Source organism: Microtus pennsylvanicus, chromosome 3, assembly GCF_037038515.1.
Source record: "Microtus pennsylvanicus isolate mMicPen1 chromosome 3, mMicPen1.hap1, whole genome shotgun sequence".
NCBI classification, from domain to species: Eukaryota; Metazoa; Chordata; class Mammalia; order Rodentia; family Cricetidae; genus Microtus; species Microtus pennsylvanicus.
The window spans coordinates 136,676,600-136,704,371 of NC_134581.1; the positions used below are offsets into that span (position 1 = coordinate 136,676,600).

Here is a 27,772-nt window from a genome sequence, read left to right on the forward strand (position 1 = left end):
GGTTCAAGGTCATTACAAGGGAACCCACAGAAACAACTAACCTGGGCTCATATGAGCTTACAGACTCTGGACGAATAGCTAACGATCCTGCATGGGACTGACCAAGGCCCTCTACGTATGTGTGACAATTGTGTAGCTTGGTCTATTTGTGGGACTCATAGCAGTGGGATCGGGGTCTGTCCCTAATGCTTGAACTGGCTCTTGGGAACCTGTTCCTCGTATTTGGTTACCTTGCCCAGCCTTAATACAAAGTGGGGGAGCTTAGTCCTGCTTCAACCTGATATGCCATGCTTTGTTGGCACCCATGGGAGGCCTGCCCCTTTCTGAACAGAAACAGAGGAGTAAGGAGTGGAAGAGGAACAGAGGGGAGAGGGTGGAGAACAGTAGAAGAGGAAGAAGAGATAACCGCAGTTGGGATGTAAACTGAATGAAAAAATAATTAATAAAAATTCTTCATCAAAAAAGGAGCAAGACTGGGATCTTACTACCCCCTTTAAGAGCTCAGTCCTCAATAAGCAGAAAGCCTCCCACTAGGCCCTACTTCTGGAAGTTTCCACTGTGTCTCAGTAGGAGGGCCTCTAGAGTACAGTTTGGATTCCCCTGAAAACCAGATAATGGCACTGAGAAAGGCCAAGTCACCAGGAGCAAGGGAAGGCAGAGAAGAATGGTCCTGCGGGTATCTGAGGGTCATGATCCTCCCAGCTTCTTTATTTGGGACGGCAGGTCCCAGCATGAAAGGCAACTGACCTGAAGGTACCCGGATGACACCTACAGCTGTGGCACTTGTCTACCTTGTGTCTAGGAGTACCGTGTATTTCTTCAGAAAAAAAAAAAGCCTCTGTTTACTGCCAGAAAAAGAACATTTCACTCCTTTGATGGCATCTTTCATTTTATACCTTCTCTTTCAATTTGTTACAACTCTCTTGTAGCACAAATTCTAATTGGTCTTAATAATAGAAACCTAGAGTCAGATATTAGGGAGTGAAAACTGAGAGATCAAAGAAGTTGAGCAGCCAATCACTATTTCTTACCTCTACAAAATCCTCAGGCTGTCCTGTCTCTACAAGTCCCCAGACTGAATGCTGTCTCTAAGAAATCTCAGACTAAATACTAAGCTCCTGCCTCCTCCTGCCTTATAGTCCTCTCTCCGCCCAGCCCAGCCATATCTCTTCCTGTCTCCACCTCCCTAGTTCTGGGATTAAAGGCGTTAGCTACCACCACTTGGCTCTGTTTCTTTTAGACTAATTCAATCTTGAGTAGCCCAGTGTGGCCTTGAACTCACAGAGATCTGTCTGCCTCTGTCTCCCAAGTACTGAGATTAAAGGTGTCTGCCACCACTGCCTGGCCTCTGTGGCTAACTAGCTTAGCTAGCTCCACACTCTGATCTTCAGGCAAGCTTTATTTGTTAAGGAACAAACAAAATATTACCACATAGGAGTCCATCATCAGAGGCAAGGATAGCCTCTGAAAGTCCAGAGAACTTTGTATGTCAAAACATGATTGGCGGGCTCATAACAAATAACTGAATACTACACAGTGTCTTTTCTCCAGAGCCTGGGGCATGGACAAGTCTCGTTCCACCTCACCTAATGTGACTGCTGTCCCTTGATTCTCTGCTCTAGCCTCACGGGTCTTCTCTAAGTCGCTGCCATCCTCTTGGTTCCCCTTGCTCTAGTGATTTTGCACGAGGGGTTTCTTCCATTCGGAATGCCCACCTCTTCCAAAACCTTCTAGGTAACCTCTTCTGCTCCTGAGATTTCACTTCCTGTTGAATGAGCACTTTGGATACCACATATCTCTCACCCATACTACATAGCACAGAGGCTCCATTATATGTCAGAATGTGATGATTTTCTTAATATTCATCTTCTGTGTCTACTCTTTAGGCAACTTTTCACCCAGTAGCTATGCCATAACTACTTGTATCCATAGAATTACATATATATTCAACTAGTCACTGGTATTCTAAACAGCCTATCAGAATATTCAGTTAAGTCTACGGTAGGCAAAAGTTGCTGCTTCTGCCAATTCTGTCCTAGGCATTGAACCTGGTCTTCACATCATATCTTAGTCTTAGGAATGAGTCTATGAGCTGGCAATCATCGTCTCATTTTTCTAAATGAATGGTGATTTGGATAATTAATTCTGCTGGAGGTCACAGAATTGTTAAATATCACAACTTTAATTTAAAACTATACGTATCAAAACTCATATTAAAAACTATCCCAGGATGACAAAAGAAATACAAATACATTATGATCTCTAATCCTTTTGAATATACATGATAATCATAAAAGAATGAATAAACAATGTTATACAATGAATAAACAATGTTATACCCTTTAATCCATGCCCATTGAACTAGACTTCTCAAAAGTCAGATCTCAGTTACTCCAGGGACTGTGTGCCATCCATCTTCCCCACAGGAAGGCCCACCATATAGGATATGTTCAATAAAATATATTGGATTTAAGCTTGAAGCAATGTTCCTGACATTCAAATAAAATAAAAGGAATGTAGTCAGAGCAAGTAAATAAACAGGAAAATGGGGCAAGAGAGATGATTCAGTGGTTAGGAGCACTGGCTGGTCTTCCAGAGAACACAGGTCCCATTCCCAGCACATACACAGTAATAGAAAGAGAAGGAGAAAGAGAGAGAGAGAGAGAGAGAATAAAAAAAAAAAAGAAAGGAAGGAAGGAGAGGGAGGAAGGAAGGAAAGAAGGGAGAGGGAGAAAAACTTAATTAAAAGGGAAACAGGAAGGAGACAGGATAGACAAATCTATCGAGTGCCCATGGTGTGTCATAGCCGATTAGATGCATTGTAAATAGTTTCACTTTGGGTGGTATCGTCTATATATCAAAGCACCTGCAATAACCCTATGGCTTCATTCTTTGCTTCCTGCTTTGCTGCTGAGAACCTGATACTCAGAAACAGTGTGAGCCCAGGGCCTAGGCTACAACTTAAGCTGCCGTTCTTCACACTGCACTGTGGCTCACACCAATACAGTTGTGTTGAGTGTGGCTCTGAGTAACACCATAGAAGCCCTTCCAGGAGAGGTTTGGGGTTCTGCCTGTGTCACCTTGCTCAGAAACCTGCTCTCCTGACTGACAAGGAGAAGGGAGTGGAAGACAAACCACACATCCCACCGCTTCCAAGTTTGTTGTCAGTTATTCGCGCATGCGACTGTCTCCTGGCTCTTAATCTGAAAGACATCGAGGAAAAAAAAAAATCAGACTGAGGAAAAATGCTTTGTGAAAACAGGTGTGCAGTCAGGCTTCGGGTTTCTTCCAAATCCATCAACCCTTTTCATTCACTGCAGTCCGCATACTCTGCAGTGATACACGGAGAAAGCAACAAACGGTGCTTTCCAAGGAAATGACTGCAAATAATGGATGGCTAGAGAAGACGGAAACAATGGCTGGGGTCCCCTTATGATGCCAAACTACAAAGCTGATGACATGCAGAACAACAGCGGACTCAACCTCACATTGACTCACTACTCCACTTTTCAAGATGGTGTCGAACTCTCTACAATTCAGAGACTGAAAGGAATCTTTCTGGATGTTGGAGACATTTAAATGAAGTAGCGCCATCTCCCCAGTAGTGTCTGTTCAATCATTAGATCAGTAATTCTTGGGACGACTTTTCTCCTCATGAAAGATAGAACTGTCTACTCCCTAATCTACCCATCACAATCATCACGTGAGTAGGTGTGTTCATGCGTCTGGGGGCTCAGGTGGGTGCAAGTGTGTGTATTGTTCGGGATCAGAAGTCAACCTTGGGTGTCATTCCTCAAGCACCATCTACCTTGCTTTTCCGACACCACATCTATTACTGGCCTGGAGCTCACTTAGAAGGTTAGGCTGGCGGTCAAGCAAGCCCCAGGGATACTCTTGTCCTGCCTTCCTGGTTCTGGGTTTACAAGCACATATCCATTTCTGCCTCCTGGTAACAGCTGGTGGCTCCTTTACAGCAGTAAGCATCAAATAATTATCAAAAAACAAAAAAAACAAACCCTGTAAGGAATCTGTGAATGTCTGGTGGCCATCACTGAGATCCAGAAGCCTGCAATGAGAAGTCTTCAGAGACTGAACCAAAGAGCCAAAAGTCATGATGGCAAGTCCTTAGAGCAGTGTGTGGCAACAGAATGCAATCAACATCTAAAAAGTTCACCTGTCCTTCCTTCCATTCCTTTCTTTCTTTTCCTTCTTTTTTTCAACGTGTTCTAGTTCACAGCCAATTTTAATGAAATACGATCATTTTTAACGAAATGAAACTGCCATGGTTCCTTAGGTCTGTCATGCTTGGCAGAGGTTGTGAAAGGGTCATGCCTGGCTGCCTGACGGATCAAAGAGCCACACCAAAGAAGTGGGTGATAAGAGCCAATCGTCAGCCACAGTTAGTGACTGAAACTTGCTGCCTTCCATCTTGTTGTATTAGTTACATTTTCCTATGGCTCTAATAAAATGCCATGTCCAGTGCAAATTACAAAAGAATACGTCAGTTTGGGTTTACGCTTCCAGGTTAGAGTCCATGATGGTGGAGCAAAGACAAGGCAGAAACAGCTGAGAGCTCACATCTTGATCCACAGGCAGGAGACAGAGAACACAATGGGAATGGCATGAGCCTTTCGAAACCTCAAGCTTGCCTCCAGTGACACCTCTTCCAACAAGACCACACCCCCTAATTAAACAGTTCCACCAACTGGGGACTTGGGAGTCACGATCACCCAGACCACCATACTTGCCCAGGTCCCTCATGTCTCTCTCATCAGCTGCCTGGTTCTACAAGTAGACACTGTGTGTCATGTGACTGTCTGTCCCCTTTGGCCAAGTGAGAGATTGCAGGTGGGGCGAGGTAAAGCTGATGTCTTCCTCTGCCTTGCCTACATTTGAAGATCTACCTCAGGGGATAGACTTTGGCCTGGCTTCTACTTCTTTTCCATTAGAAGGCCTTCCCACTCTGTACCCCTCAATGCCAAGCTCCCAACCTTCTGCTCCCCATCCCTGCTGAATACAGAAGAAAGCTTAGATAGGAGGGGGAGGCCCACATGGCCATGTGTTCTGATAGACTATCAGCTCCAGCTGTAGCACAACTCCCCCCAGTTCTCCCCTGCACCCCCACACACTTATTAATCTTACCTGTATGCCTTGGCCCCCAGCTCTATACGCCTTCACTAAGACCCCTTGGGGCTTCATGTCTGCCTTTGGTGACGTGTAGCATAGGAGTTGAGAGTAGGGCAGGTAGGGTGGCCATGGGCCTGGTCCCTTGACTGGGTCCTCAAGGAACCTTGTCTGAAATTCTCTGGTAGAGGTCTGTCCGCTGATGTGGGTTTATTTGCTCTGGGCCTAGCCTTCTTAGCGTGGAGTTCTCTGGACACCCGGGGGAAAGTTTGTGCTGCCCCCGTACTGCTGCTAAAATCAGAAGTTGTTTTCGCTGCAGGCTCCACCAGACGATTCACCCGGTTATCCACTAAAGCCTGCGGATGTGACTTAGCATCTGTTGTGGCTCTTTTCCAGCAAATGCTTGTTAAATGTACACATACACAAACATACCCTGGACTGCCAGACAGTCTGCCTTTAAGATGTTGACTATACTAGCACAGAACATAAAAATAAAATTCGTTAAGAACAGTGGCAAGGATCATGTTGGCCAACTTCAGCCCAAAGCAACATGAGCCCATACAGAGTATTATCAGCCCAACAGTTCTCTCTTCAGAGAAGAAAGCTAACATCAGGCACCCTCAGGGCTTGCCTATCTCCCACCCCCAATCTAGAAATATTGAGGCACTCTAGAAAGGACAGAGAGCAGAGGGAGGGGGAGAGTGGCATTCGGAGACCAGCACTGATGTCAACATCTTACATCACAATTTAAGGTGATCTCTACCCACTCCCTTTTGAGATAGTCACACTATGTAGCCACAGTGAGTTAGAACTCCTGAGCCTCCTGCCTCGGTCTCCCCCAGTGCTGAGATTACAAATACATGGAACCTTGACAGCGTGGTGATTCCCTTTAACATTGCAAGTTCAAAAAGGTTTTACAGAAACTATGCCTTGTTCATTTCTCTGGGTAACTGGAAAGCAAGCAAATAAGACAAAACATGTCTGCAGTAAAACAGCACAGCATGAGTTGTAAAGGGTATTTAAAATAATAATAATAATAATAATAATAATAATAATAATAAAGCCAATGGAAGGACTCCAGAGAAGGCTCAACCCTCAGTGCGTGTACTCCTCCTGCAGAGGACCTGAGCTTAATTTGCAGCACCCACATCAACTGGTTCACCATTGCCCCTAACTCCAGCTCCAGGGAATGTGACACCCTCCTCTCCCCTCCAGACACCTTCATTCATATGCACACACCTCCATACAGACATGCACTTATCAAAAACAAAAACAAGTCTTTAAAAAAAAAACAATAAATTATTCCTTACTTTTCTATTCCTGAGATAAACATCACGACAAATGCAACTGGTAGAAGAAAGGGCTTACTTGAGGACTTTTGCTTCCAGAGGAATAGGAGTCCATCACCATCACCCTGGAGGCAGGTGTAGCAACTGGAGCTGGAAGCTAAAAGCCCAGAGCCAAACAGAAAGCGAAGAGCAAACTAGAGGTGGTGCAAGTCTCTTAAACCTGAAACCCTTCCCCAGGGATAAACTTCCTGAAGAAAGGCCACACCTCCTAGACCTCCCTAAACAAAGCTACCAAGTAGGGACCAAATATTCAAATGCCAATGCCTGTGGTGGGGACATTCTTATTCAAACCACCGCAATTATCATCTTTTTACAGAGAAAATGAAAATGGCCCAGTGGCTCACCGCACCAGTTTCCCATGGACCTTTCAGCTAATCTTCCTTTGAACTAAAGAGTATAGACATGATATGCACTGGTTTTAGGGAGTGAGGGAATGCTTGCCTCCCTCAGTTTGGTTTAGCAGCCTGAAGTTCCCCCAAGTCCCTTTGAACTAGATTGTTTTTGAACTACATGTATTTTTTCAACGTTGAGAGAATTGGAGCCGCTACTCCAAAGGAAAGCAAGATTAATTCTGGCTGAAAGAACAAACCTAGCGGGATGGAAGGAGAAAGATGAGAAATATAAGCTGCCACTCTCGGCACACACAGACCTTCCCTGGACACTCTCCAAAGGCTCAAACGTGTTCTGTGGGACAGTCAGCCCCCGCACAGGCATGGAGACAAATCACAGGGCAACAGAGGCCTTGTTCTTGGGAACAGTGGGTTTTGTTTATTTTTTATTTTTTGAAAGTGCTCTGAATTAAGAAGTTTTTGTAATTCTCGAGAGTATTTGGTGTCTGTAAATCTGAGTAAGAAATTCCTTTTCTTGGGAATCTTCTGAGCCTCGGTTCCTGACAGACGTCCATGTCAGTCTGGCTGCCCCCAGGGAGAATTATGGAGAATTCACTTTATATCAATGCTTGGACCATCATTTTAGCGGACTCTTACACCAGGCCTGCAAAGGAAGCAGCAGTCTGATGCTACCCTCAGTCAGTGGTTTAACATATGTCTGATATGTATATATTATCTGTCAAGCTATGCAGTTTTTCCTGGGGATAACACAGTGAATTATCTAAATGTGTCCCTAGCTCCCTTAGGGCTCACGTTTCTTAGGAAAGGGAGATGAAAGAGAAAGTAATTTCCAGGAGTGAGAGAAATTTTAAGAGAGACCTGCGTTAGAAAAGAGGCCGGCCCAATGGCAGCTATCTCTCTCCTGGGTAGTCCCAGTTCGTTCTTCAGGCTCCTCTAGCGTCTATCCTCCCCACTTGCTGTCCTCACCAAGTTTCACCTTCCCTCCCTGCTGCCCACCTCTGGTTCCCGCGCATGCTCTCTCGCGAGCTGCACTGGCCAACGGCAGCACTCTCTGCCTTGCGGTCTCCTCCCTCCTCCTGGCTTTGCCAGCCCTCCTGCCCCCGCCATGGGAAACGAGGCCAGCAACCATTCCGAGATGGGCAACAACTTCGACCACGATGAGATTAGAAGGCTGTGGAAAAGCTTCAGGAAGATGGACTTGGACAAATCGGGGTCCCTGAGCACAGAAGAGTTTATGTCGCTGCCTGAGCTGCAGCAGAACCCTCTGGTGGGTCGAGTGATCGACATCTTCGACACGGATGGCAATGGGGAAGTGGACTTCCACGAGTTCATCGTGGGCACCTCGCAGTTCAGCGTCAAGGGCGACGAAGAGCAGAAGCTAAGGTTCGCCTTCCAAATCTATGACATGGACAAAGATGGCTACATCTCCAACGGGGAGCTCTTCCAAGTGCTGAAGATGATGGTGGGTAACAACCTCAAGGACTGGCAGCTGCAGCAGCTTGTGGACAAAACCATCTTGGTCCATGATCAGGACGGTGATGGCCGGATCTCCTTTCCGGAGTTCTGTGATGTGGTCAGAAATATGGAGATACACAAGAAGTTGGTCGTGTTTGTGTGAGTTTTGTGGGATTTTTTTTTTCAATTGTCTGGTTTGGTTTGGTTTCTTAAAGGGCTCCATTAAACGTATTTAGCTTTCTTCTCTTTCAAGATCTCTTCAAGATATCTAGCTACTATCTCTCTGGCTAACCCGGAAGTGTTTCTCTCTGCCTCTACCATCCATGCAGTATTATTAATTCAACTCTTGATGACTACAGACGAAGGGGGAGCCGGGAGAAAAATTGGAAATTCAAATGATTCTCATAAGTGCTTTTTTCTTTGTTTTAGAGATCACGGTCAAGAAAACTAAAAGCTTAAACGTGAGAAAATGTACATCGTTGCCTTTCTCCCTCAAGGCTGTGTATATGGGAGAAGACTGCGACTTTCATGGCGTGTTAGGAAACTCTCTCCATTTACTTGAGGCATTCAGACTTTTGCCAAATTGTTAACTTCCTGTTGTAACCAGCAAAAAATATATTTATCTTTGCTTAGCATCCTTTAGTCACTCTCTGGGCACAAACACCTCCCTAACAGGATGCACCTGACTCTCCACGATCATTCAGAAATCCCTGAGCATGTTTGAGGGCTAGGAGTTGAATGGGAAGATTCCATCTCAGTGCTTCAGTCTGCCTGAAAGCAGGCTGAGTTCACCAGAGAACAGCTAAGCCTGGACCAAATGGCCAGCCCACCAGTCTAAGAACGACAGATTTTCAAAAAAAAAAAAAAAAAGCAGGAATCTGGTCAGATAAGGCAACATCCTCCCCAACAAGAGCCCTTTCATCCCACCTCACCCAGTTGAGGAGAATGAGACAGAGCCCATTTTCCTCCAGGGCAGAATCTGCAGATTCAGGCTGAGGTGACCTTTCCCTGGATGCTGAAATGTTTTTGTTCTGTGTGAGGAGAAATGCAGAGATTGGCAAACATAATGAAAGCTGGCAACACTTGATTGGCTTGCTTTTGAGAATCTGATTGGTTCCTGCCAGAAAATCAAAGGCTGTCATATTTCAGGAAGGTTTCCTCCACTGTCACATTCAACTCAGAGCTCCCCATGCCTGAATACTTAGACTAGGATCCAAGGATGTGCTGACACTTGATTCTAGACAAGGTCCAATGGTATGCACCTTTCTCCGCAATTCACATAGGTCCTGTCAGTAGCCTGAGATCAGCAATGGTAGATAGTACCTCATGGAAAAGAACAAGCCCTGTTCTGTTTTGGAGTCGGTTTAACACTACTGTTTGTCCCCATAAATGTCACTAGCTCCCTGAAACCCCTTATACTATTGTCATTTCATAGAGTACAAGGTGTCTTTGGAAGGGCAGGTGCAGCCCATACCCCAGCATCTGCCACTTCACAGACTACTCCCCATAATGAGCTGCCTGATACGCAGAATATTGTAACAATGAAATAAACTCTCACTGTGCTTACTCAGTTGAGGGACACCCCTTAACCATTTTAGATTTACTGTTACGTTTTAAAGAAGTTGCCAATTAGTCTCGGGAGGTAGGGATCCACAGATTTCATTGCTGGCATACTGCAACACTTTTCATATTATTCTTGGAAACCACAGAGTTAGGAATTGCTCACTTCTATAACTCCTTTTCCATCATAAAATATATGTTTGGGTTGTACAAATAATGCCATCCCTGTGGCATTGGAGTCAAACCCATTTCACAATAGTTAAGATTTTGAGACCCAAACACCCCAGGGTATGGATTCAGTTAGAACAGTGTCACCCTGACCGCTTATTAACTGGGTGAATAATAAAGACAAGTTAGCTTCTGGGTCTTTCCATCCACATTAACCCTGAAGGTTCAGAGGTGAAGCCTGTAAAGCGCTCATTCTGCTAACTTCCCTCCCTGGCTGTAAGATCGGTGTAGAAAAGAGACTGGGACCTTCACATCCTCAAGTCTTGACACCTTGCCACAACCACTCTAAACCTAGCTGGACATCCATGTAATTTTGGCCCAGAAAGAAAACAATAGGAACAGATGCCAAGGCCCTCCTCGCCACGCGTGTGCAGATCACACCACAGATTTCCCAACTTGAGGACTAGAAAACACTTCAAAGAGAGTCTTTCATCCTAGCCTGACATGTTTGACTTTGAGAGGAAATTTTAGTAAGAATATTGAGCATAACCCAAGCAGATCCTCTGATGATAGATGTTATCACTCTGGAAATGAACAGTTTCAAATAGAAAAAAAAAATTTAAATTACGACTGAGGATTTTATTCGGTTAACTGTTCATATTTAACAGTTTTTTGGAGTAGCTGGATTAAGTTAGTTGTTCAACCATCTACATACCGTAGCTGCCCAACACTTTGTGGCAATAACCTTGAACTGACTGCTTGTTTCTGGTGTTAGAAGAGGAAAGGTCTGGCTAGATGTCTGGGGAAAAGGACCATATTTACCTCCAAGCTAGAATGTTCCTTCTCTCAGTTCACTGCCAATTTCTCCAAAACAGTTCCGTGTATCTCGTTGGAGTGATAGTAACAGTTACTGTGATGGGGTAATGAGCACCTAACTCTCATTACATCATCTGATCAGCACCAAGGTGGTGCCATCATCTCAGCCTGATGAATGACACGGGCAATCTTGTCCAAGGATACGAAGCTGGAAAAAGACTACAAAGACCAAGATTCCTTTCTCCCGTATTAAATCCCTCTTGTTCTTACGGTTACTATGTTCATTTGTGTCCAATTATTCTTAATAATCGTATCAATGTAGGCTGGTCAATCCAGTTTCCACAAGAGGAGAGGACAAGAACTAACAAACTAACTGCCTGTCAAGGAGCAAGAGACTCAGACCTCTTCAGGTTTATGCATCGCAAAGAAATAGGCATATTTAACAATTGTATGTGTGTGTGCAAGTGTGTATATACATGCATGTACAAGTGTAAAAGCGGCCATATATGTGAGGACAAGAGGTCCACCCTGGGTGTTGCTCCTCAGGAACCATCTACCTTGTGTTTTAAGAGAGTATCTCACCTGGGGTCACTACTGTGATTACACTGGCTGGTCAGTGAGCTCCAGAGACCCTGTCTCCATCTTCTCCATTCTGGGATTACAAGTGTGTACCGCCATGCCTGGCAATTGAACCTGAGTTCCAAAAATTGAACTCAGGTCAATTACTAAAGTATCACCCCAGCTCCTGGGGACAGTTTTAAACTACCTTCCACTTTCATCTTAGCTTGAGAAACAAGTCAGCATATTTAAATTAAACTGATAATAGCACTATGCTCCAAAGTTACACACATTAGTAGCAACACATTGTTATGATTCTGTATTAATGGAGTGTGTCTGCTCTTCACCATATGTTATCATTTCCAAGTCGCTAGATAGATGCTCCTTTTGAAACAGAGGAAAAATAGTGTCCTCAGCACAACTGGCTCATATTCCAAGTCAATCATAGAAATATCATAGAGGTGCAGGAGGGTAGCTGATGGTTTGAGAATTAGACCGAGTATTTGGCAGTGGACTGAGAGGGTGGGATAGTAAGCATAGGACCCAGGCTCTCATGTGTGCTAGGCAAGCATTCTACCAATAGCTGTATTCCCAGGTCCTGGAATCCTCTTCAGGATTACCTATGCTAGTAGCCAGTGACTATGACTCATAAACTATGTCACAACACCTTTAAATGATTTATAATAAAGATAGCAGTGCATAGCTCCATAGTAAAGCTATGTAGATGGGAGGGCGTTCTCTGACAGTTCACAGGTTAAATTTAATCCACAAATGTGTGTTCTTGTTGTTGATGACAGAGGTTTAAAAACATGGTTTTGCCGTTGTTTTTTAAAGCCCAACAATTGCCTGGCATGGTGCTGCATGCCTTTGATCCCAGCAGGTAAAGAACACACACACAATCCAAGGATTCTAAACAAAATTGAAAGTTTATTAAAAAAATGTAGGCCATCCTACAATGGAAGTGACCTTTCAGGGTATAAGCCTCTGAAGTAGTGGGACAAATTAAAGTCTTGAAGAAATCTTAACGCAGCTCTCTCATTCCTTAGCATAAAAAACTCAAGATGGACTGAAGGCAGGCATTACCCCAGATCACCACTGAGCACAAAACATTTTCCTCAAGACAACCGAAACAACAGAAGAATTTAGGGTGGGCAAAATGCGTGCAGTCAATTTCAAATTTCCATGGACTAAATACAATAATAATAATAATAGGTACTATAGTAAAATTTAAAGTGGAAAAACATAAAACGTTAAGAAAGGTCAATAGCTTTTTATAGTCTCCTGTCTAAAATGCATAAAATGTGAAAAATGCAAACATGATTTACACAAAAATCAGGAAAAATAAGTATGGAAAATTATCCAACCATCTAAAAAGCAACAATTGCAGTAATTAAATCAAACTGGACTAGGGGTGTGGGCAGTGGTAGAATGTTTGCCCAACACACAGGTGGTCCCAGTTCTGATGTTAACACCAGAAAGAAAGAAAAAAAAACAAAACAGGAAAATCTAATTACACAGCAAGGTTGGCGAAGCTATGCAGATCTGGAGCTCTGCAGCATCTTGGACCTTTGGTGGCACCAAGATGGTTTCTGCCCGTTTCTAAGGGTCATTTCAGACACCAGTCACCAAAATAGTTATAGCCGTTGACCTGGCAACCGCACCCATGGCAGTGTTTACCGCAATGATTCAAAAATGATACGTTTCTGAAAGGGCTTTATTTTACTGCAGCAATATTTATCATATATAATGAAGTATAATCATAAAACAACTAACAGTTTGGGAGTAGTAAAGTATAATAAAAGAGGCAATAGATTTAATCTGTTGAAGTTAATAAATAGATTTTAGAAATTAATATTAAAGGTATGTTTTTGTTTTTTCAAGACAGGGTTTCTCTATGTAGCCCAGGCCATCCTGGAACTTGCTCTGTGGACCAGGCTGGTCTCAGACTGACAGATATCTGACTGCCTCTACCTCCTGATTGCTGGGATTAAACGTGTGAACTACCACTGCCTGGGGGACAGTATTATTTTAGAAAAGACTTGTTTAGATAAAAAACACAGTATGTACTTGCTTACCACTTAGAAAATATATATGCCAATGTTCTTAGTTCAGATGAGAAAAGAGAATTTTAAAGTAATTGTATGGGACCAATCATGGTAGCTCATACCTATAATTCCAACACTCAGGAGACTGAGGCAGAAGGATTTTCATGAGTTCACGGCCAGTTTGAACTACACAGTGGGTTCCAAGCCAGCTTATGCTACAAAATGAAACTATTTCAAAAATAAAGTGTTTGTTTTCTATTAAAAGGATATAGCAATCTCAAATCAAACTGCTCAGATGGGGGTAGGGCCTTGTGAGTTCTTCACTTACCCATGACGGAATGTTGACGGGCTCAGTCTTGTACAGGTCACCATCACAGCACTCCTCTCCACTCTCGGGCCCTTACATTGTTTTCCATTTCCCCCTTTGTTATGTTTTTTAGAGGTTTGAGAGGGTGATAAAGATATCCCAGTTAGGGATGAACACTCAGTGTTCTTAGCACGTTGACCAATTTTGGTTCTGTCTTAACCAGCATCTACTACAAGCAGAAACTTCCTTGACCAAGGCTGAAAATCAAAACTATAAATATTAAGATGACAGTTTATCAACATGCCCACTTAGCAGAACAGCAACAGTAGATGGCCTCTTATGATTTACAACGGCTCAGTCACAGGTTTTTGACCAGATTTACAGTACCAAACGTTACTCTTGTGCAGACAGCTTCAAGTCCACTTAGAAAACAGTTACTCCCTAATGGTCACGCCATTGTTGCACCAATGGGCACATCTTACCTAGCAGGTCAGTATTATAGCATTCAGGCTCTAGTCCTTCCTCTCTCTCAGTGGCCTGCATAGCACCTTCTAGAACTATCGAAGCTAGTCAGCAAGGAGTAAGCTTCCAGTTCAGCTTCAATTTGATTTCTCTATAGCCTGAAACCAAAGTGTGTGGTGTATTTGACAACAGGATCTTATCACCTAGTTCTGATGAGCAACCAAGAGCAATGGCAATAACCTGTATTTTCGGGGAGGACTTTGTGGGTTTTTTTTTTTTAACCAACAACTCAAAGGGATGTATCCCACGTCTGACACTGGGATTTTTATTTCCAAGCTCATGGCTTCTGATAGCATTATCCATCCACGTAGGGTACCTCTATCCAAGGAAGTTTGCTTTTAATGTGTTCAGTGTATATTTGGGGATACCCAGATAGTCTGAGTAGGGAATTGAAGAATGAAGTCCTTAATTCTTGGTGGTCATTTGTATATCATTGGCATTTGAAGCCATAAATCTGGATGAAAAAAAAATGAGAATAGCAAAGAATGGAAACCGTGCTATAAATTAAAGTCAGAAAGATGAAGATTCACAATGGGGACTGAAGAGGAAGCAAGGGAGAGAAGTACCCCCAAAACTAAGTGGAAAAAAATCAAAACAGATAACAAATAAGGTGACTCTCAGTGACTGATGCAGCTGGACTATAACCTGACTTAGTGTGGGTCCCAGTCAGAATGAGGGGAGAATAACTGGGAACAGTGGCTACCGACAACTCTAGAGAAGCAGAGGGATGAGCCAGAGTGCTCGCTGAGTGCTGGAGAGAGCCTGTGCATGGGAAGAAGGATTAGTTGCATGGGAGAGCCATTAACATACATGAATGAAATACTTTCTTTGCGTTCCTTGCTGGAGGCTTGGAAATTACTTATTTATCCAACCATTCGACAGCTGATCCAAGTGTCCCCATATAAACAAGATTCAAAACAGAGTTGGGCTCCAACAAAGTCTGCATTTCCTGGAAGCACCAATGGTCTGGGTAGACAGCACACATTTGGTGAGTACAGGCATCTCTCTACCTGGATCAGTTTGTTCTTGGAAATGTGCAGACCAGTGTTTGCAAATGGTGGCAGCCTTTGCATTCATCTCATAGGAAAACGCAAACTATATTGCCGCTTAATTCAAAAGAAGAATTGCATTTCCTAACTATCATGAAGATACTATTGGGCAGCTATGCGTGTACATTCCTAGCACACAGTGTGTGGGTTGTGGTATCACAATCCACCAAGGACGGCTGCATGACCTGAAGCTTTACCATCAGCTATTTATTATGTATTGCTTTATTTTTCATCTTGTGCACTAAAGATTGAACCCAGGGAGTTATATATGGTAAACAAGTGCTCTACTGCTGGGGTGCAGGTGTGAAACAAATGCATAGCATGTTTAAAAATCATGACCGATCTCGTTTGCTTTTCATCGCTGTGATCAAACACTGACCAAAACCAAATTAGGGGCGGGAAGGGTTTTTTTCGTGCCACTGAGGGAAGTCCGAGCAGGAACTCACATAGAAGCAGAGGCAGGGAACACAAAGTGAAGTCGCTTGCTGGTCTGTTCTCCATGGCTTGCTCAGCTCGCTTTCTTACACAACCCACTCGCCCAGCTGTGGCACCACACATAGTCAATCATTAATTAGGAGAAGCCTCCATAGACTTGCCCACAGGCCAATGTAGTGGAGGCAATTTCTCAGTTGAGGTTCCGTCAAGTACTTCTACTTGGTATCAGATTGACAAAAGCTAACAAGCACAATGGCCCCAGGAGAAAGGGGCTGAATTACAGTTTCAGCCTTAGGTCTTATCACTCAGACTCAGACACAACGTTCCGGCTGATGCTCATAGGTAAACTCTAGTGGGTTTTCAATTCCAATGCTAGGGTTTTTTTTTTTAATAAAAAATTTGGCAGGTTGCTATAGAGACTGCATGGTGAGAAATCAGATACCAGGGGATACCTGCAAGAGAGATTAACAAAAAGCACAGATGTCACCCCGTATCTGCAGCCTGGTTCCCCCCACATACTAGTGCGTTGGATTTGGGGAGACATAATTAATCTCTAGGCACCTCAAATGTGAAATGGAGGTAATTAATACTTAGAAGGGTATTAAAGATCATCATATCAATATACACAAGCAGGCGCTGGCATGCCTATTAAATCTAGTGTGGAAATAGATACAGAGGACAGCCAAGACTACACGGTGAAACTCTGTCCTGAAAAATAAAAAAGTAAGTGAATAAATAAAATAAACATAAAGAGCTGGAAAGATGGCTTTAGTAGTTAAGAAGAAGTGTTGTTCTTCCAGAGGACCCAGGTTCAAGTCCCAGCACCTATGTAGAAGTGAGCAACTGTCTTTAACTCCATTCCAGGGGATCCAACACCCTCTTCTGGCTTCCATGGACACTTGCATGTGTCGTACAGGCATACATGCAGGCAAAACGCTCACATACATAAAATGACATAAAATCAAATAAAAATCTTTTGTTAGCATAGTATTGTGTAGGCATAAAGGAATTTTAAATAAAGAAATACATAAACTCAACACAGCTTATTAATTATTGGGATAATATGGGAAAAATGAGAGCTTGCCCATGTGTTTAATGGAAAGGAGACCCAGTGTGAATTACATTTTTTTCTTTATCTTGACAGTCCCTTATTTTAAAAGTATGGCTCATTTTAGAGTTTCTGCTGAACACTTGCTGACATGAATGAAACCCAACAGCAAGCCTCCCTGTTGGCTCTCGATCTATAGCAGTAATACATTGCACTAACTAATTATTAATGATAACAACATACCAGCCAAGATTTTAACATGTCACAAAAGAACTTTCCATGGCACGTATCCTCATAAAGCCGCAAAACTCCTCACAAAAAGCCAGCAAGCGAGGCTTCTTGTCCTTCTTCTCCACAGCTGTCCCATTTTGGGGCCTGGTGCAACTGTCAATACCTTACTGATTTATTTCCACAACTATTAGATTAAGGCATTGAACTGCAGGGTCCAGGCATTCCCTGCCAGATCAAACTTCCAGGATTGTTGAAATAGGAGCAGCGGGGCTGTGTCCTGGGCACCTGGCCGCCCACATGGCTAGCTTATGCCCCGAAATAATTATGCGGAAACTGTATTCTTTTAAACACTGCCTGGCCCATTAGTTCCAGCTTCTTATTGGCTAGCTCTTACACATCGATCTAACCCATTTCTAATATCCCTGTAACACCACGAGGTGTCTTACCAGGGAAGATCTTAACCTGTGTCTGTGTCTGGTAGGAGAATCATGGCGACTCCTTGACTCAGCTTCTTTCTCCCAGCATTCTGTTCTGTTTTCTCCACCTACCTAATTTTATGTCCTATTAAAGGGCCAATTATTTAACCAATGAAATTAACACAAAACAGAAGACTCTCCCCCATCACAGGATTATTCAGTTCATGCGCTTTTCTCCTTAAATCTATTCCTCCTCAGCTCCTGAAAGAGGTTCTTTCTTTCTGTGAACAGTGAAGTGCTTCACAAATCCACCTGTTACAGTTCTTTATTTCTCCGCCTCTAAGAAAGGGAATAGTCCAGACACAAAGCCTCTGTACGACTCCAGGGAGGGACACACAGGGAGGTCTATGTGTGACGACTGTGCTTAGCAGCAGCCTGAAGTCACTCAGAGTGTGTCCCTCGTGGGAGGGTAGAGTGGTGTTCACCCAGGGGGGAAAGGTCCCCAGTTAAAGTAAAACTGAATCCAAAAGAGCCGCCGCCGACTACCCGGCTGCAGGCATCGTGACACGGTCTCTCCTGTTTTACCACAGACTTTGCAAATGGGCATCAAGCATTTCTCGGGCCTCTTCGTGCTGCTCTGCATCGGATTTGGTCTCTCCATCTTGACAACCATTGGTGAACACATAGTGTACAGACTGCTGCTACCACGAATCAAAAACAAATCTAAGCTGCAATACTGGCTGCACACCAGTCAGGTGAGTTCTGCAGGAACCTTGTGCTGGTGCTCCTGTACGTAAGGATTCCCGGAGAGGTAAAAACCCAGGGGAGTTTGTCAACTGACAAATGGTGAGAAACCAAGAGAGGGATGGTCAGGCACTCAGCGTCCTAATGCCTTTTATCCCACTAACCCACCTACCCATAAACTGAGGACTTGTGGTGTCTCTTCCTTTCCTGAAACTCTAGCGCTGCCCACAGAAGACACAATGTAACTGCTTCAAACCCAGTTTCACTTAACGAAGATCATCTGGGATGAAGAGACGATATGAAAAGTCCATTCCCCACAGATTCATCCCTTGCCAAAGCGAAAGCTAGCAAGAGTCTCAAGTTCCCATTTGCTTTCAGATCTGTTTTTCTGTCAGCAGTTCTGAGGCTTGCTTGTGTGAGGCCATGTCTCATGGAAGTAAAGTCTTCTCTTCTAAGACAGACACTAACAGCTAATTTACAAAGATAATTAAAGACCATGCAGACAGTTTTCTGCACAACTCAGCTGTTGTGAAACCAGTGTGTGCATCCTTGCTGCAGTCAGAGCGTGTAATCAGATGGAGGAACTTTAGCATATCACCCGACTTCATCTGAACATGTAAGGTGGATGAGTCACCCCACCTCCCCAGTGTGGGGTCTCTTCTGCATTCTGCATCCTGATACTCCATGACTTGCCTCACCTCTTGAAGTTGAGGCTGAATGTGTTTCTGATTTTGCCATTTACCCTTTCTTTTACTCATTGCCTTGCTCTGCGTGTGTGTGGGTTTTTTTTATCATTCATTTTATTTTTGTGTTTGTTTTCTAGACAGATAATTTTCTCACAGTTGAACCCCATTCTTCATACTTTCTGGGAAATCGTTGGTCTCCTTGGAGCCTGCAGACAAGTGATCTTCTCTGTTGTATGCTAATACTGTTAAACTCCCAGGAGGCCCGCTTTCCTTCCTTGGATTGGTCGCTTTTGACTCAACTCTGACAATTGTACAAGGCTTTGTACCACACAGGAGTTGCCGGTTGTCACTTCTTTGTATAACATAGCATTTTACCAACCAAAGCACTTCTCTTCCTTCTAGAAACAATAACCTATAACTTAGAATCCTTGTTATCACATACCATTTCACCATCCAGAGCATTTCTCCTCCTTCTAGAAATAACAAGCTATAACTTAGAATCCTTGTTACCTTGTGATGTGTTACTGAATGTTGACCTAATTTCATGCATGCCTGAAATTTGGGTTAAAGAAGCCATGGTTTGTAGTTACCAGATATGGTCTGTCAGACCCCAAGCAGGGATTATTTTTCCCCCTGATACACTTTCCAAATGATCTCTATGAATCTGTTTTTCCTACCAGAGATTGCACAGGGCATTAAACACGTCATTTGTAGAAGAAAAGCAGCCACGTTTCAAGACAAAGCGTGTGGAAAAGAGGTAAGAGGTCAAAGCTAAAGCCCTTGGTAAAATAAGAGTTTAGACATGTGATCACGTAATGATACCCCATATTCAAAAAGGAAGTTACCTCTAAATAAGTATTCAGACCAAGTTGGAGAAATCTATTGATAAACAAAATCAATATAAATTATGGATTTTCAATTATAACCAAACAAAACAGAAAATAAACAAATACTTGCTAGCATTTATTAGACCTTTGCTTTGATTTCAGGACTGAGCTGACTATCTGCTTTGTAGCTTATAACAGCTCTAGGGAGTGGATACCTTTTCACCTGTTTCACAGATGAGGAGTCTGAGACACAAGTAACACATATTGTTAAGTGTTGAAGATGGGGCTGTACTCAGACGCCAGGCTCTGTAGTCCCTACCTCCATTGTTAAACTTGCCCATATTTTGCCTAGGTTGCATTTCAGTGTATATCTATGTCTATGTGCAGTGATTTGCGTGGGTGCAACAGGCATTCATTTTTTCCCCAACCTGGAATGCCTTCCAGGCATGTTTCAATTTCTCACCTCTCCAGCACTCCTGGAAAAATGCAAAGCATGCTACAGAGATGCCCTACTAAGTCCACTTTCCGACACTCTCATGACTCCTTAGATAAGGTATTCACTAATAGGAAAAGAAATTAAATGCCTCAGAGGTCCACACCTTCACTACAGCCAGAACATGGATGTCTGTGTCCTTATTCAAGGTGACTGAAGATGTCAGAAGCACTTAGGGTCCGCTGTTTATTGGCCTCGGCTGCAGCTGCCCGGGGCTGCCCTCCTGGATCTCCCGCATTCCCCGAGACCTGAGGGAGGGCATTGGCTTTAAGAACTGGTGGCGCATCATTAGCTCAAAGCTGGGATTTCTGGGTAGTTTAAAATCTGACACTAGCACCTCTCATTTGTCCAGAAGGAAAATGGTATACAGCAGGATTCTCGTCTAGCTTGGCTCTCCTCTGTGGCTGCTCTCGTCCCTGCTCTCTGGGTTGTATCTAACTTGTCAGAATCATTCCCGGTCACAGAATGACCCATCATCTGGCTGTCAGTATGGTAGCCCCTGGCAGTGCAAGTCTGCTAGTGACACGCTACAGACGAGTCAGGTCACAGCTACTCTCTCCGTTACCTTAGAGAGGCTTAATAAACGGAGCAGACAACTCGACTCTTGGTGTTTTCTCACCGTCAGTCATTCTACAGTACTAGAGTTAGGCTTCCTGACTTAGAACAGCCTTTCTTTCCGCTCTTGAAAGAAAATGCAAATGTCCATGCCATTTTGAAGACATCCTGCTCTATTCTCTGTATTTATTGCATGAATTTGGAGGGTCAGGTAAGTGAAAGACTAACATGATGAGACTAGTGGCTTGGCGAAATCCTAGGTCATGGTACCGAGTCGAATTTTAATGCATGTTAATGGATATTTCAAGAGAGTTTTCATCTGTGATTCATGATTTACTCAATGTGAAAACTTAAAGGTCAGAAGGAAGCATCTATCTAATCATATCTTCTCTAATAGTCTAAGGTCAGGGAAGTGGCTGAGGTAGAATCACTGTAGCACTTTCCCCCCGGAACACAACACAGGAAAAGTGAGCTCTAGGGCTTTCTAGAGCTCCAACAAGGTAAGGAATGAGCAAGAAGTTTGCAGTGCCTGTGTTAATGCCCTGGGCAAGTTTTATTCAGCTTTTGCTGTGTGAGCAGTCACGCCAATACTCACTACCAACAGTGAATTTCTTACTCATCTATAGATCAGCTGGCTCATGCAGATATCGGTAGCCAGGTTGGGGAACTGGGGAGGGGGGTGGGAGAAAGCAGCTAAGGACTGTCTAATCAATTGTCCTCTGCTGGGCCAACTAGGAAGCCTGTGAACCTTCTCCATGTCTGCCACCCATCAACAGGTCAATGAGGACTCACATGGTATCTGCACAGATTTGAGAATGACAATGTGCAGGGTCCTTAGAAGTATAGTCTTGAAACCTCTCAGCCTTCTTAGTACCCAAACCAAATCATGAGACCAGAGCCAAGGGGGTGGCTTTTGACTGTAGATTCCAGCGCTTGGGAGATGAAGGCAAATGAATTACTATTGGCTCAAGACTAATGTGGACTATATAATGAGTTCCAGGCCAGCCTGGGCTACAGAGTGAGACCTTTCTTCAAACCAACAATCTTATAAGCTAGACCTCATACACCAAGGAAAGAGGCCATGGAATGAAGGATTAAACCTCCTTGGCAATCTACTTCTGAGCAAAGCAACACAGAACCATCCTATTAAGTCTTTGTGTTTTGTTCTCAACTATGTAACTACTTCCAGAGTTCATTTCCTCTCCCCATGTCTTTCCAACTCCAGGGCCTCCGCTCTGACTCTCCCAGGCAATTAGGAGTTCAGGAATAAAGCTGACTCAGTTTTATGGGAACAAAACACAGGGATTTAATAGGGGTTTCCTATTGTGCTGTACCACATGCTCATAATCTTCCTCCTCCTCCTCCAGAGCGAAAAGGAATTGGCAGTCATACTTCTTAGACTAAACTATTCTTACAGCGAGATACTCTTCTCGTTGCACCCAGCTGTCAAGGTGTATTTAGAAACTTGCCCAGCTCCCTCCCATATCCATCCAGCACCCTACAGCCATGTGTCCATGATAGTGGCAAGTGATATATGTAAGCATGAAGGAACTGTAAATCCATTCAGGTCATCGGCACCTCAGCAAGGATCAAGGGTGTTCTTATTTCTGTTTGTTTTCAAGCATCAAGCTTGTCATTCTCCATCTGCACAAAACCACCCCTGTAGTGAGAAACACTAATACGCCTTTACTCTCCCTAAAGCCCCGTACAGCCTAGAAGGGATAAAAGTCAGCCATAAAATAACAAACCAGGGCTCAGAGTACTACATCTGAACAAAGATTTCTCACTTTTATTAATCTCTATAGCCATAGGACATCTCCAGGCAGCACTGCTTTCTGCTTTCTGAGCACTGCTTGAAGGTAGGGTATGAAAATGTACCCAGGTGTGGGAAAGATGGCTCTGCAAGAAAGAGTGCTTGCTTTGCAAGCAAGAGGACCTGGCTGAATCCCCATCACCCAAGTTAAAGCTCAACATGACTACATGTGCCTGTAACCCCAGCACTGGGGGATGGGACAGGCAGATTCTGAGATAAGTTTGTGGACCCTGTCTAAAGCAATAATACAGTAAAAGGTGATAGAGGAAAACACAGGATATCTTGTTATGGCCTCAACATGTGTTTAACCTTTCAATGAACCTGTCCACCTACATATTCGTATCTCTCTTTAGCTCCCTCTCTCATGGAAGCACGCGCGCGTGTACACACACACACACACACAGAGAGAGATACTTTAAATAATTCATAAGACAATGCACCATTTCTCATTTCACCAGAAGACATCAATTCCTGTGTCAAAGCAACATAAGGCCTGGTGAGACTCAATTTAGTTCATGGCTCCTATTTTCCCCACTGTGCTCTAAGCAAGCAGTCTACTCATGGCTTGGTGACTTCATTTCTACAAACACAACTAGTTCTCTGTTGTTCACATAGGAGATGGAGATGATGGGGTTGCGGGACAGAAGGGGACTCTGAATTGTCTCTGTTTCCTAGGTCCAGCATGGGACCCCAGCAGCTCATGGTGTGGAATACTTCTAATCTGAGTCATGACAACCAACGGAAATACATCTTTAGTGACGAGGAAGGACAAAACCAGATGGGTACCCAGACCCACCAGGACCTCCCTCTCCCTCCAAGGAGAAGAGAGCTCCCTGCCTCACTGACCACCAACGGGAAAGCAGACTCTCTCAATGTCGCTCGGAACTCGGTGATGCAGGAACTCTCCGAGTTGGAGAAGCAGATCCAAGTGATCCGCCAGGAGCTGCAGTTGGCTGTAAGCAGGAAAACAGAGCTGGAGGAGTACCAAAGGACAAACCGGACTTGCGAATCCTAGGCAGTGCCACGGCTCCCCTTCCTCAGCCCTCAGTGTTCGGAAGCCCTCGAGGCACTTTGTAAAGCTCTTTTGTATGGACTGACAACAGTGTGGGCTCTGGTAGTGAAGTGTGCGGTTCTCGGCCTCACATGCAGCAGCAGCAGCAATTCCCACACGTGCCCCCCAGGTCTCCAGGGTAGGAATCTTTTCCATAGTAGGAACCTAGAGTTAGTCAGGGCTAAAGTCTGTACACGGGATCGGTGAGCAGCCAGAGAACTCTGGCTCCTGTCAGTCAGCCTTTTCCCCTGGTGCCACAGCAATCTTTGCGGTTTTTAGCCCATTCTCTGCACTTCAACAAGAGATAAAAATTGTTGCACATACCTGTGTCTTTCTGGGTTGGTTTTTGATATTATTACAAAATAGAATTGCCCGGGTTTGCAGGTTTGATACAACTTCCCAATCTACATTTGGTCTTACCTTCTGAAAAAGCAGGTTAGGAGCCAGGAAAACTGGGGCAGAGCAGATACATTAATTAAAAAAAATATTGAACAGAGCTCAGAATTACAAGCAAGGGATGACTGGCTAAGGTAGCACCACATGCTCGAGCAGTTCTGGATCTCTGAGCCCATCCCAGCTAACGTTTAGTAGAAACATGTTGACACACCACTCTGAAAGAGAAAATGAAGCATGGAGCAGCAACAGAGGGCAGGCAGATGGGGTATTAACAATGCACAAGGTGTGCTTAAAATAAAGCTCTGGGCCAGAAAGGCAATTTGGCTAAAGAATGTGTTGCACTATACTTCTAACGTAACTAAGCATCCCCACCATAGCGTGTGCCTTTTATAAAGGAGAGAGAAGCAGAACAAGGCTATCTCCTTAACAGGAACCTATGCTACCCCCTAGTTAAAGCCTGTGACAGGGTCTGGGAGCCGACACTCTTAAAGGAAATATTCTGCACACCACATGGGAAGCTGTTTTCAGATCAGTGGTCCCCTCTCTTAGCCTGAGGAACTCCAGAAGCCACAAGAGGTTTGTGAACATCACAAAAGCCAAATACTGGAGTCTGCTCTGCTTCAGCATCTCCCATCCTTATACTTTCTGGTCTCTTATGAACTAAGGTCAGTTTGAGTAAAATTATCCTCCTGCCTCCATAGAATGCCCTCACGAGTGGATATAATTAACCTAGCATTCTCTCTGCTTAGGCATCACTTTTTAGTCACATGCTTGCTTGGCATGCAGAAAGCAAAGAACATGAGATCTCTAGACTTCCTATCCGTTCCCAAATGATAGGCCAGGCAATCATCTAAGGCTCATCAGACTGCCGATTGCCAGGAGTTATATTGGGAGGGTCTACTGGTGGGCCAGCGCTCCAGAACACAGTCCTAAAGTTCCTCTCAGAGAATCACTGCTCTGGAAGCCTGGCTACCTCCAGAACATGAGAAGGAAGGAAGCGCCTGTCTCTTTTTGTTACTTACTGATGGTTTCCACATTCCCACCTTAACACCAGGCTTCCATTTAGAAGTAGACTTTCCTGTTGGTTAATGCTGCTTCATCGTCTCTGGACTTGCTTGCTCAGTTAAAGTCTACAATGAATGCACAATATTGTGCCAAAAAAAAGTGTTCAGATTGTTAAATGGGGCTTCCATCATAAAACTCCTCCCACTTCGGGACACAATGTCTGTGCTCCAAGAGCTACACAGATCCCTAGATGAAGATAGTGCCCTAAATTGTAAGCAGAACACCTGAGCAATGAGCTCAATGGCTAGGTAAACCTAGGAGTGAATGGAAGCTCAGATATTCAAGAGGCAGGGGGGCTGTAAAAACAAGACAGCAGCCTCGAAGATTAAACATTCCAAGTGAGGGAGAAATATGCCCGGAAACAGAAGAGGACAACATGCTTTACAATGCCCTCATTCCCTCCTGTACTCTCCCCCCAGCAGGCCTCAGCCATTGCCACCTGTTAATGCCCTGGGGCCACTGCTCTGAGCATCCCTGATACTTGCTCAGCCTGCAAGGCTGATGCACAGTGTACGTCAGTTCACATGACAACCATGCTCTTGTGGTACACGGACATTTGTGCAGCAACTCACATTCTGACTGTATTTGAGAGGCTGGCTATGTAAGATAACACAGAGGTGAATTCTTTTGTAAAGAATCCTTTTGTAATGCAACCAATTCTCCCTTAACGTATCTGTTTTGTAAGTTTGAATTTTTGTATATCTGCTTTCTCTTACGCTTCTCTACTGAGGCATTCTGAGTAGTGGTGATCGCATTGCAGAGCAGAGAACCAGTGCACTTGGCCAATAACGTGGCCAGGATGCACCAAGAGTAAAGGAGGCTTACTGCTGTCAGCACTGCTTAAAATGCTTTCAATGTCCTGGGTGAAGAAAACACATAATTGCTTGTGAAGCAGTTTTCATGATAAATAGCAAAATTTTTAATGGTAGTAATTTGAAGTGTTTTGCAATCTGTGAAACAGTGCTGTGTTTTGTACAAAGATTTCACGAAAGGGAGTCCTTCCAAACCTTCCTTCTGCTCTGCCTCCCTCAGTTCCCTCACCTCCCCCTGGGGCTCACAGAGGAAAGCTTTCAGGGGCACGGCTGTTGGAATGAGCTGGGGGCTTCAGCCTTGCCTCCTGAACTCCCATTTCATGGGATCAGGAGATCCTCTTTTCCCATCCAGGCTCCTGAACTGGCAAACCTGGAATATGGTCAACTGTCCCGCATTTCAAGGGGATGTGGCCCATTCTCCAAGGTGGCCTGGCATGGGAAGCACACTAAGCATGACTGGCTATACGCTGGTTTGTTTGACTAAGGGTTCCACAGTGCATCTGCCACAAGAGACGAAAGAGTGCTCCTCCAATGATGCAAACAAGTTAGAGCAGCTGGACCGACAAGGAGGCAGCCACACAGACCTAAGAAGACAGGGTCTGTAGTGTGCCAGGATTTCCTATTATACACTAGATCTGCACAAACCCTGTTCAGGAATGGCTGCTTCCCTTCCCGCTGAGAAATGGTACGCGGAGCCATGCAGACCAGAAATACATCATTGGGGGTAACTCCTCTCTTTGGTGTTGGATCTGCTAGAGCCTTGGGGCATAGCTGAGCACCCCTTTGCGTGCATCAAGAAAGGAAAAGAAGCTACTTTACAGTTTCTTCTCCTCTCATCTTTGGAAAGGCAACCCTGAAAATCCACTCAGTCTTCAGCAGAAATTGCTTTTCTAGTCATTAAAGCCACTAAACCACCTGCATTGTTTTGTTCTGCCTTTCCGCCACCCACTCTCCCACTCCTGTCAAACACATCCTATCTAGGAACTCCCACACTCTCTTTCATTTCGTTGCCAATCATTTTATGAAAATGAAGTGCTTCTAAGTATTTCCTAAGGTCTGTGAAGAGTATTTGCTCTGCGTCTTCATTACAGTGTGTGTGCAACCGCTCCGCTCCAAGAACTGAAATGCTGTCTTGTGAGCATGACGTCAACAGGCTGTTTTGCTCCAGCCACTTTTCTTGTACAACCACGGGGATGGACCAGATGTCCTCGGGTCTTTTCCATCTTCAGTTTCTATAACTGTGGAATAAATGTTCAGATAGAAACTTCACTTTTGGTCGTGTTGCGGGCATTTGGGGGGATTCAAAGCCTGGTAAAACACCAGTCCCTTTTCACAGGAGCCCCACTAATGCAAGACTTAGGTGACGTATGCATGTTTCTTTGGTCTAGTCCATAGCAGCACAAGATATGCTGAGAGAATGCAGAGCCTGGGCATTAGGAAGCAGAAACATCTTCATATGAGAAAGACATTACAGGGAAAATTTAAAGAAATAAACAAACAAGTAAATTTTAAAAAACACACTTTTTAAGATCTCGAACAACTGCCCCAATCATCTTCCTTTAGTAATTCAACAAGCACAGCTAAAACACAGCAATAGAAAAGGCAGGTATGGTCTTAGCCTTGGGGGACCTTCTCGTGAATGATCTTTCCAGGATTTATAAGACATGGGCTCATTTAATCATGTGATCAGCTTATAATCATCTGATACTAAATACTTCTGATGTAGTGTAGAATAATTAAATACTACTTTACAGGCGGGAAAAAACAAGTCAGAGAGGCTTCGCGATCAGACACAAGCGGGCTGCACAGCTAGCAAACAGCACAGCCACAATGCCGCGCTGTTAGCACTTTGGTCGGCGCCTGCATCTCCCTCCTCAGTGCCCCTAATCTGTCTTAC

The 27,772-nt window shown here is 44.2% G+C and overlaps 3 protein-coding genes across 3 annotated transcripts in view; all 3 read left to right on the top strand.

The window, feature by feature from the left end:
* Positions 1-27,257, top strand: part of Grin3a (glutamate ionotropic receptor NMDA type subunit 3A) — a 188,710-nt gene extending 161,453 nt beyond the window's left edge. Inside the window, exons 7-9 of the mRNA XM_075967224.1 lie at positions 18,024-18,188; positions 19,544-19,620; positions 23,227-27,257. Of these exons, the coding sequence (XP_075823339.1) occupies positions 18,024-18,188; positions 19,544-19,620; positions 23,227-23,566 (582 nt within the window). The 3' untranslated portion in view covers positions 23,567-27,257. The remainder of the gene's footprint in view (positions 1-18,023; positions 18,189-19,543; positions 19,621-23,226) is intronic.
* The window catches only part of Aldob (aldolase, fructose-bisphosphate B), a 150,153-nt gene continuing 125,215 nt past the window's right edge, over positions 2,835-27,772 (top strand). The window contains exon 1 of the mRNA XM_075967229.1: positions 2,835-2,838. The gene's annotated coding sequence lies outside the window, so the exon portion shown is untranslated. The remainder of the gene's footprint in view (positions 2,839-27,772) is intronic.
* On the top strand, positions 7,929-8,441 carry Ppp3r2 (protein phosphatase 3 regulatory subunit B, beta). Its single transcript, XM_075968058.1, has one exon. The coding sequence runs from the start codon at positions 7,929-7,931 to the stop codon at positions 8,439-8,441; it is 513 nt and encodes a 170-aa protein (XP_075824173.1).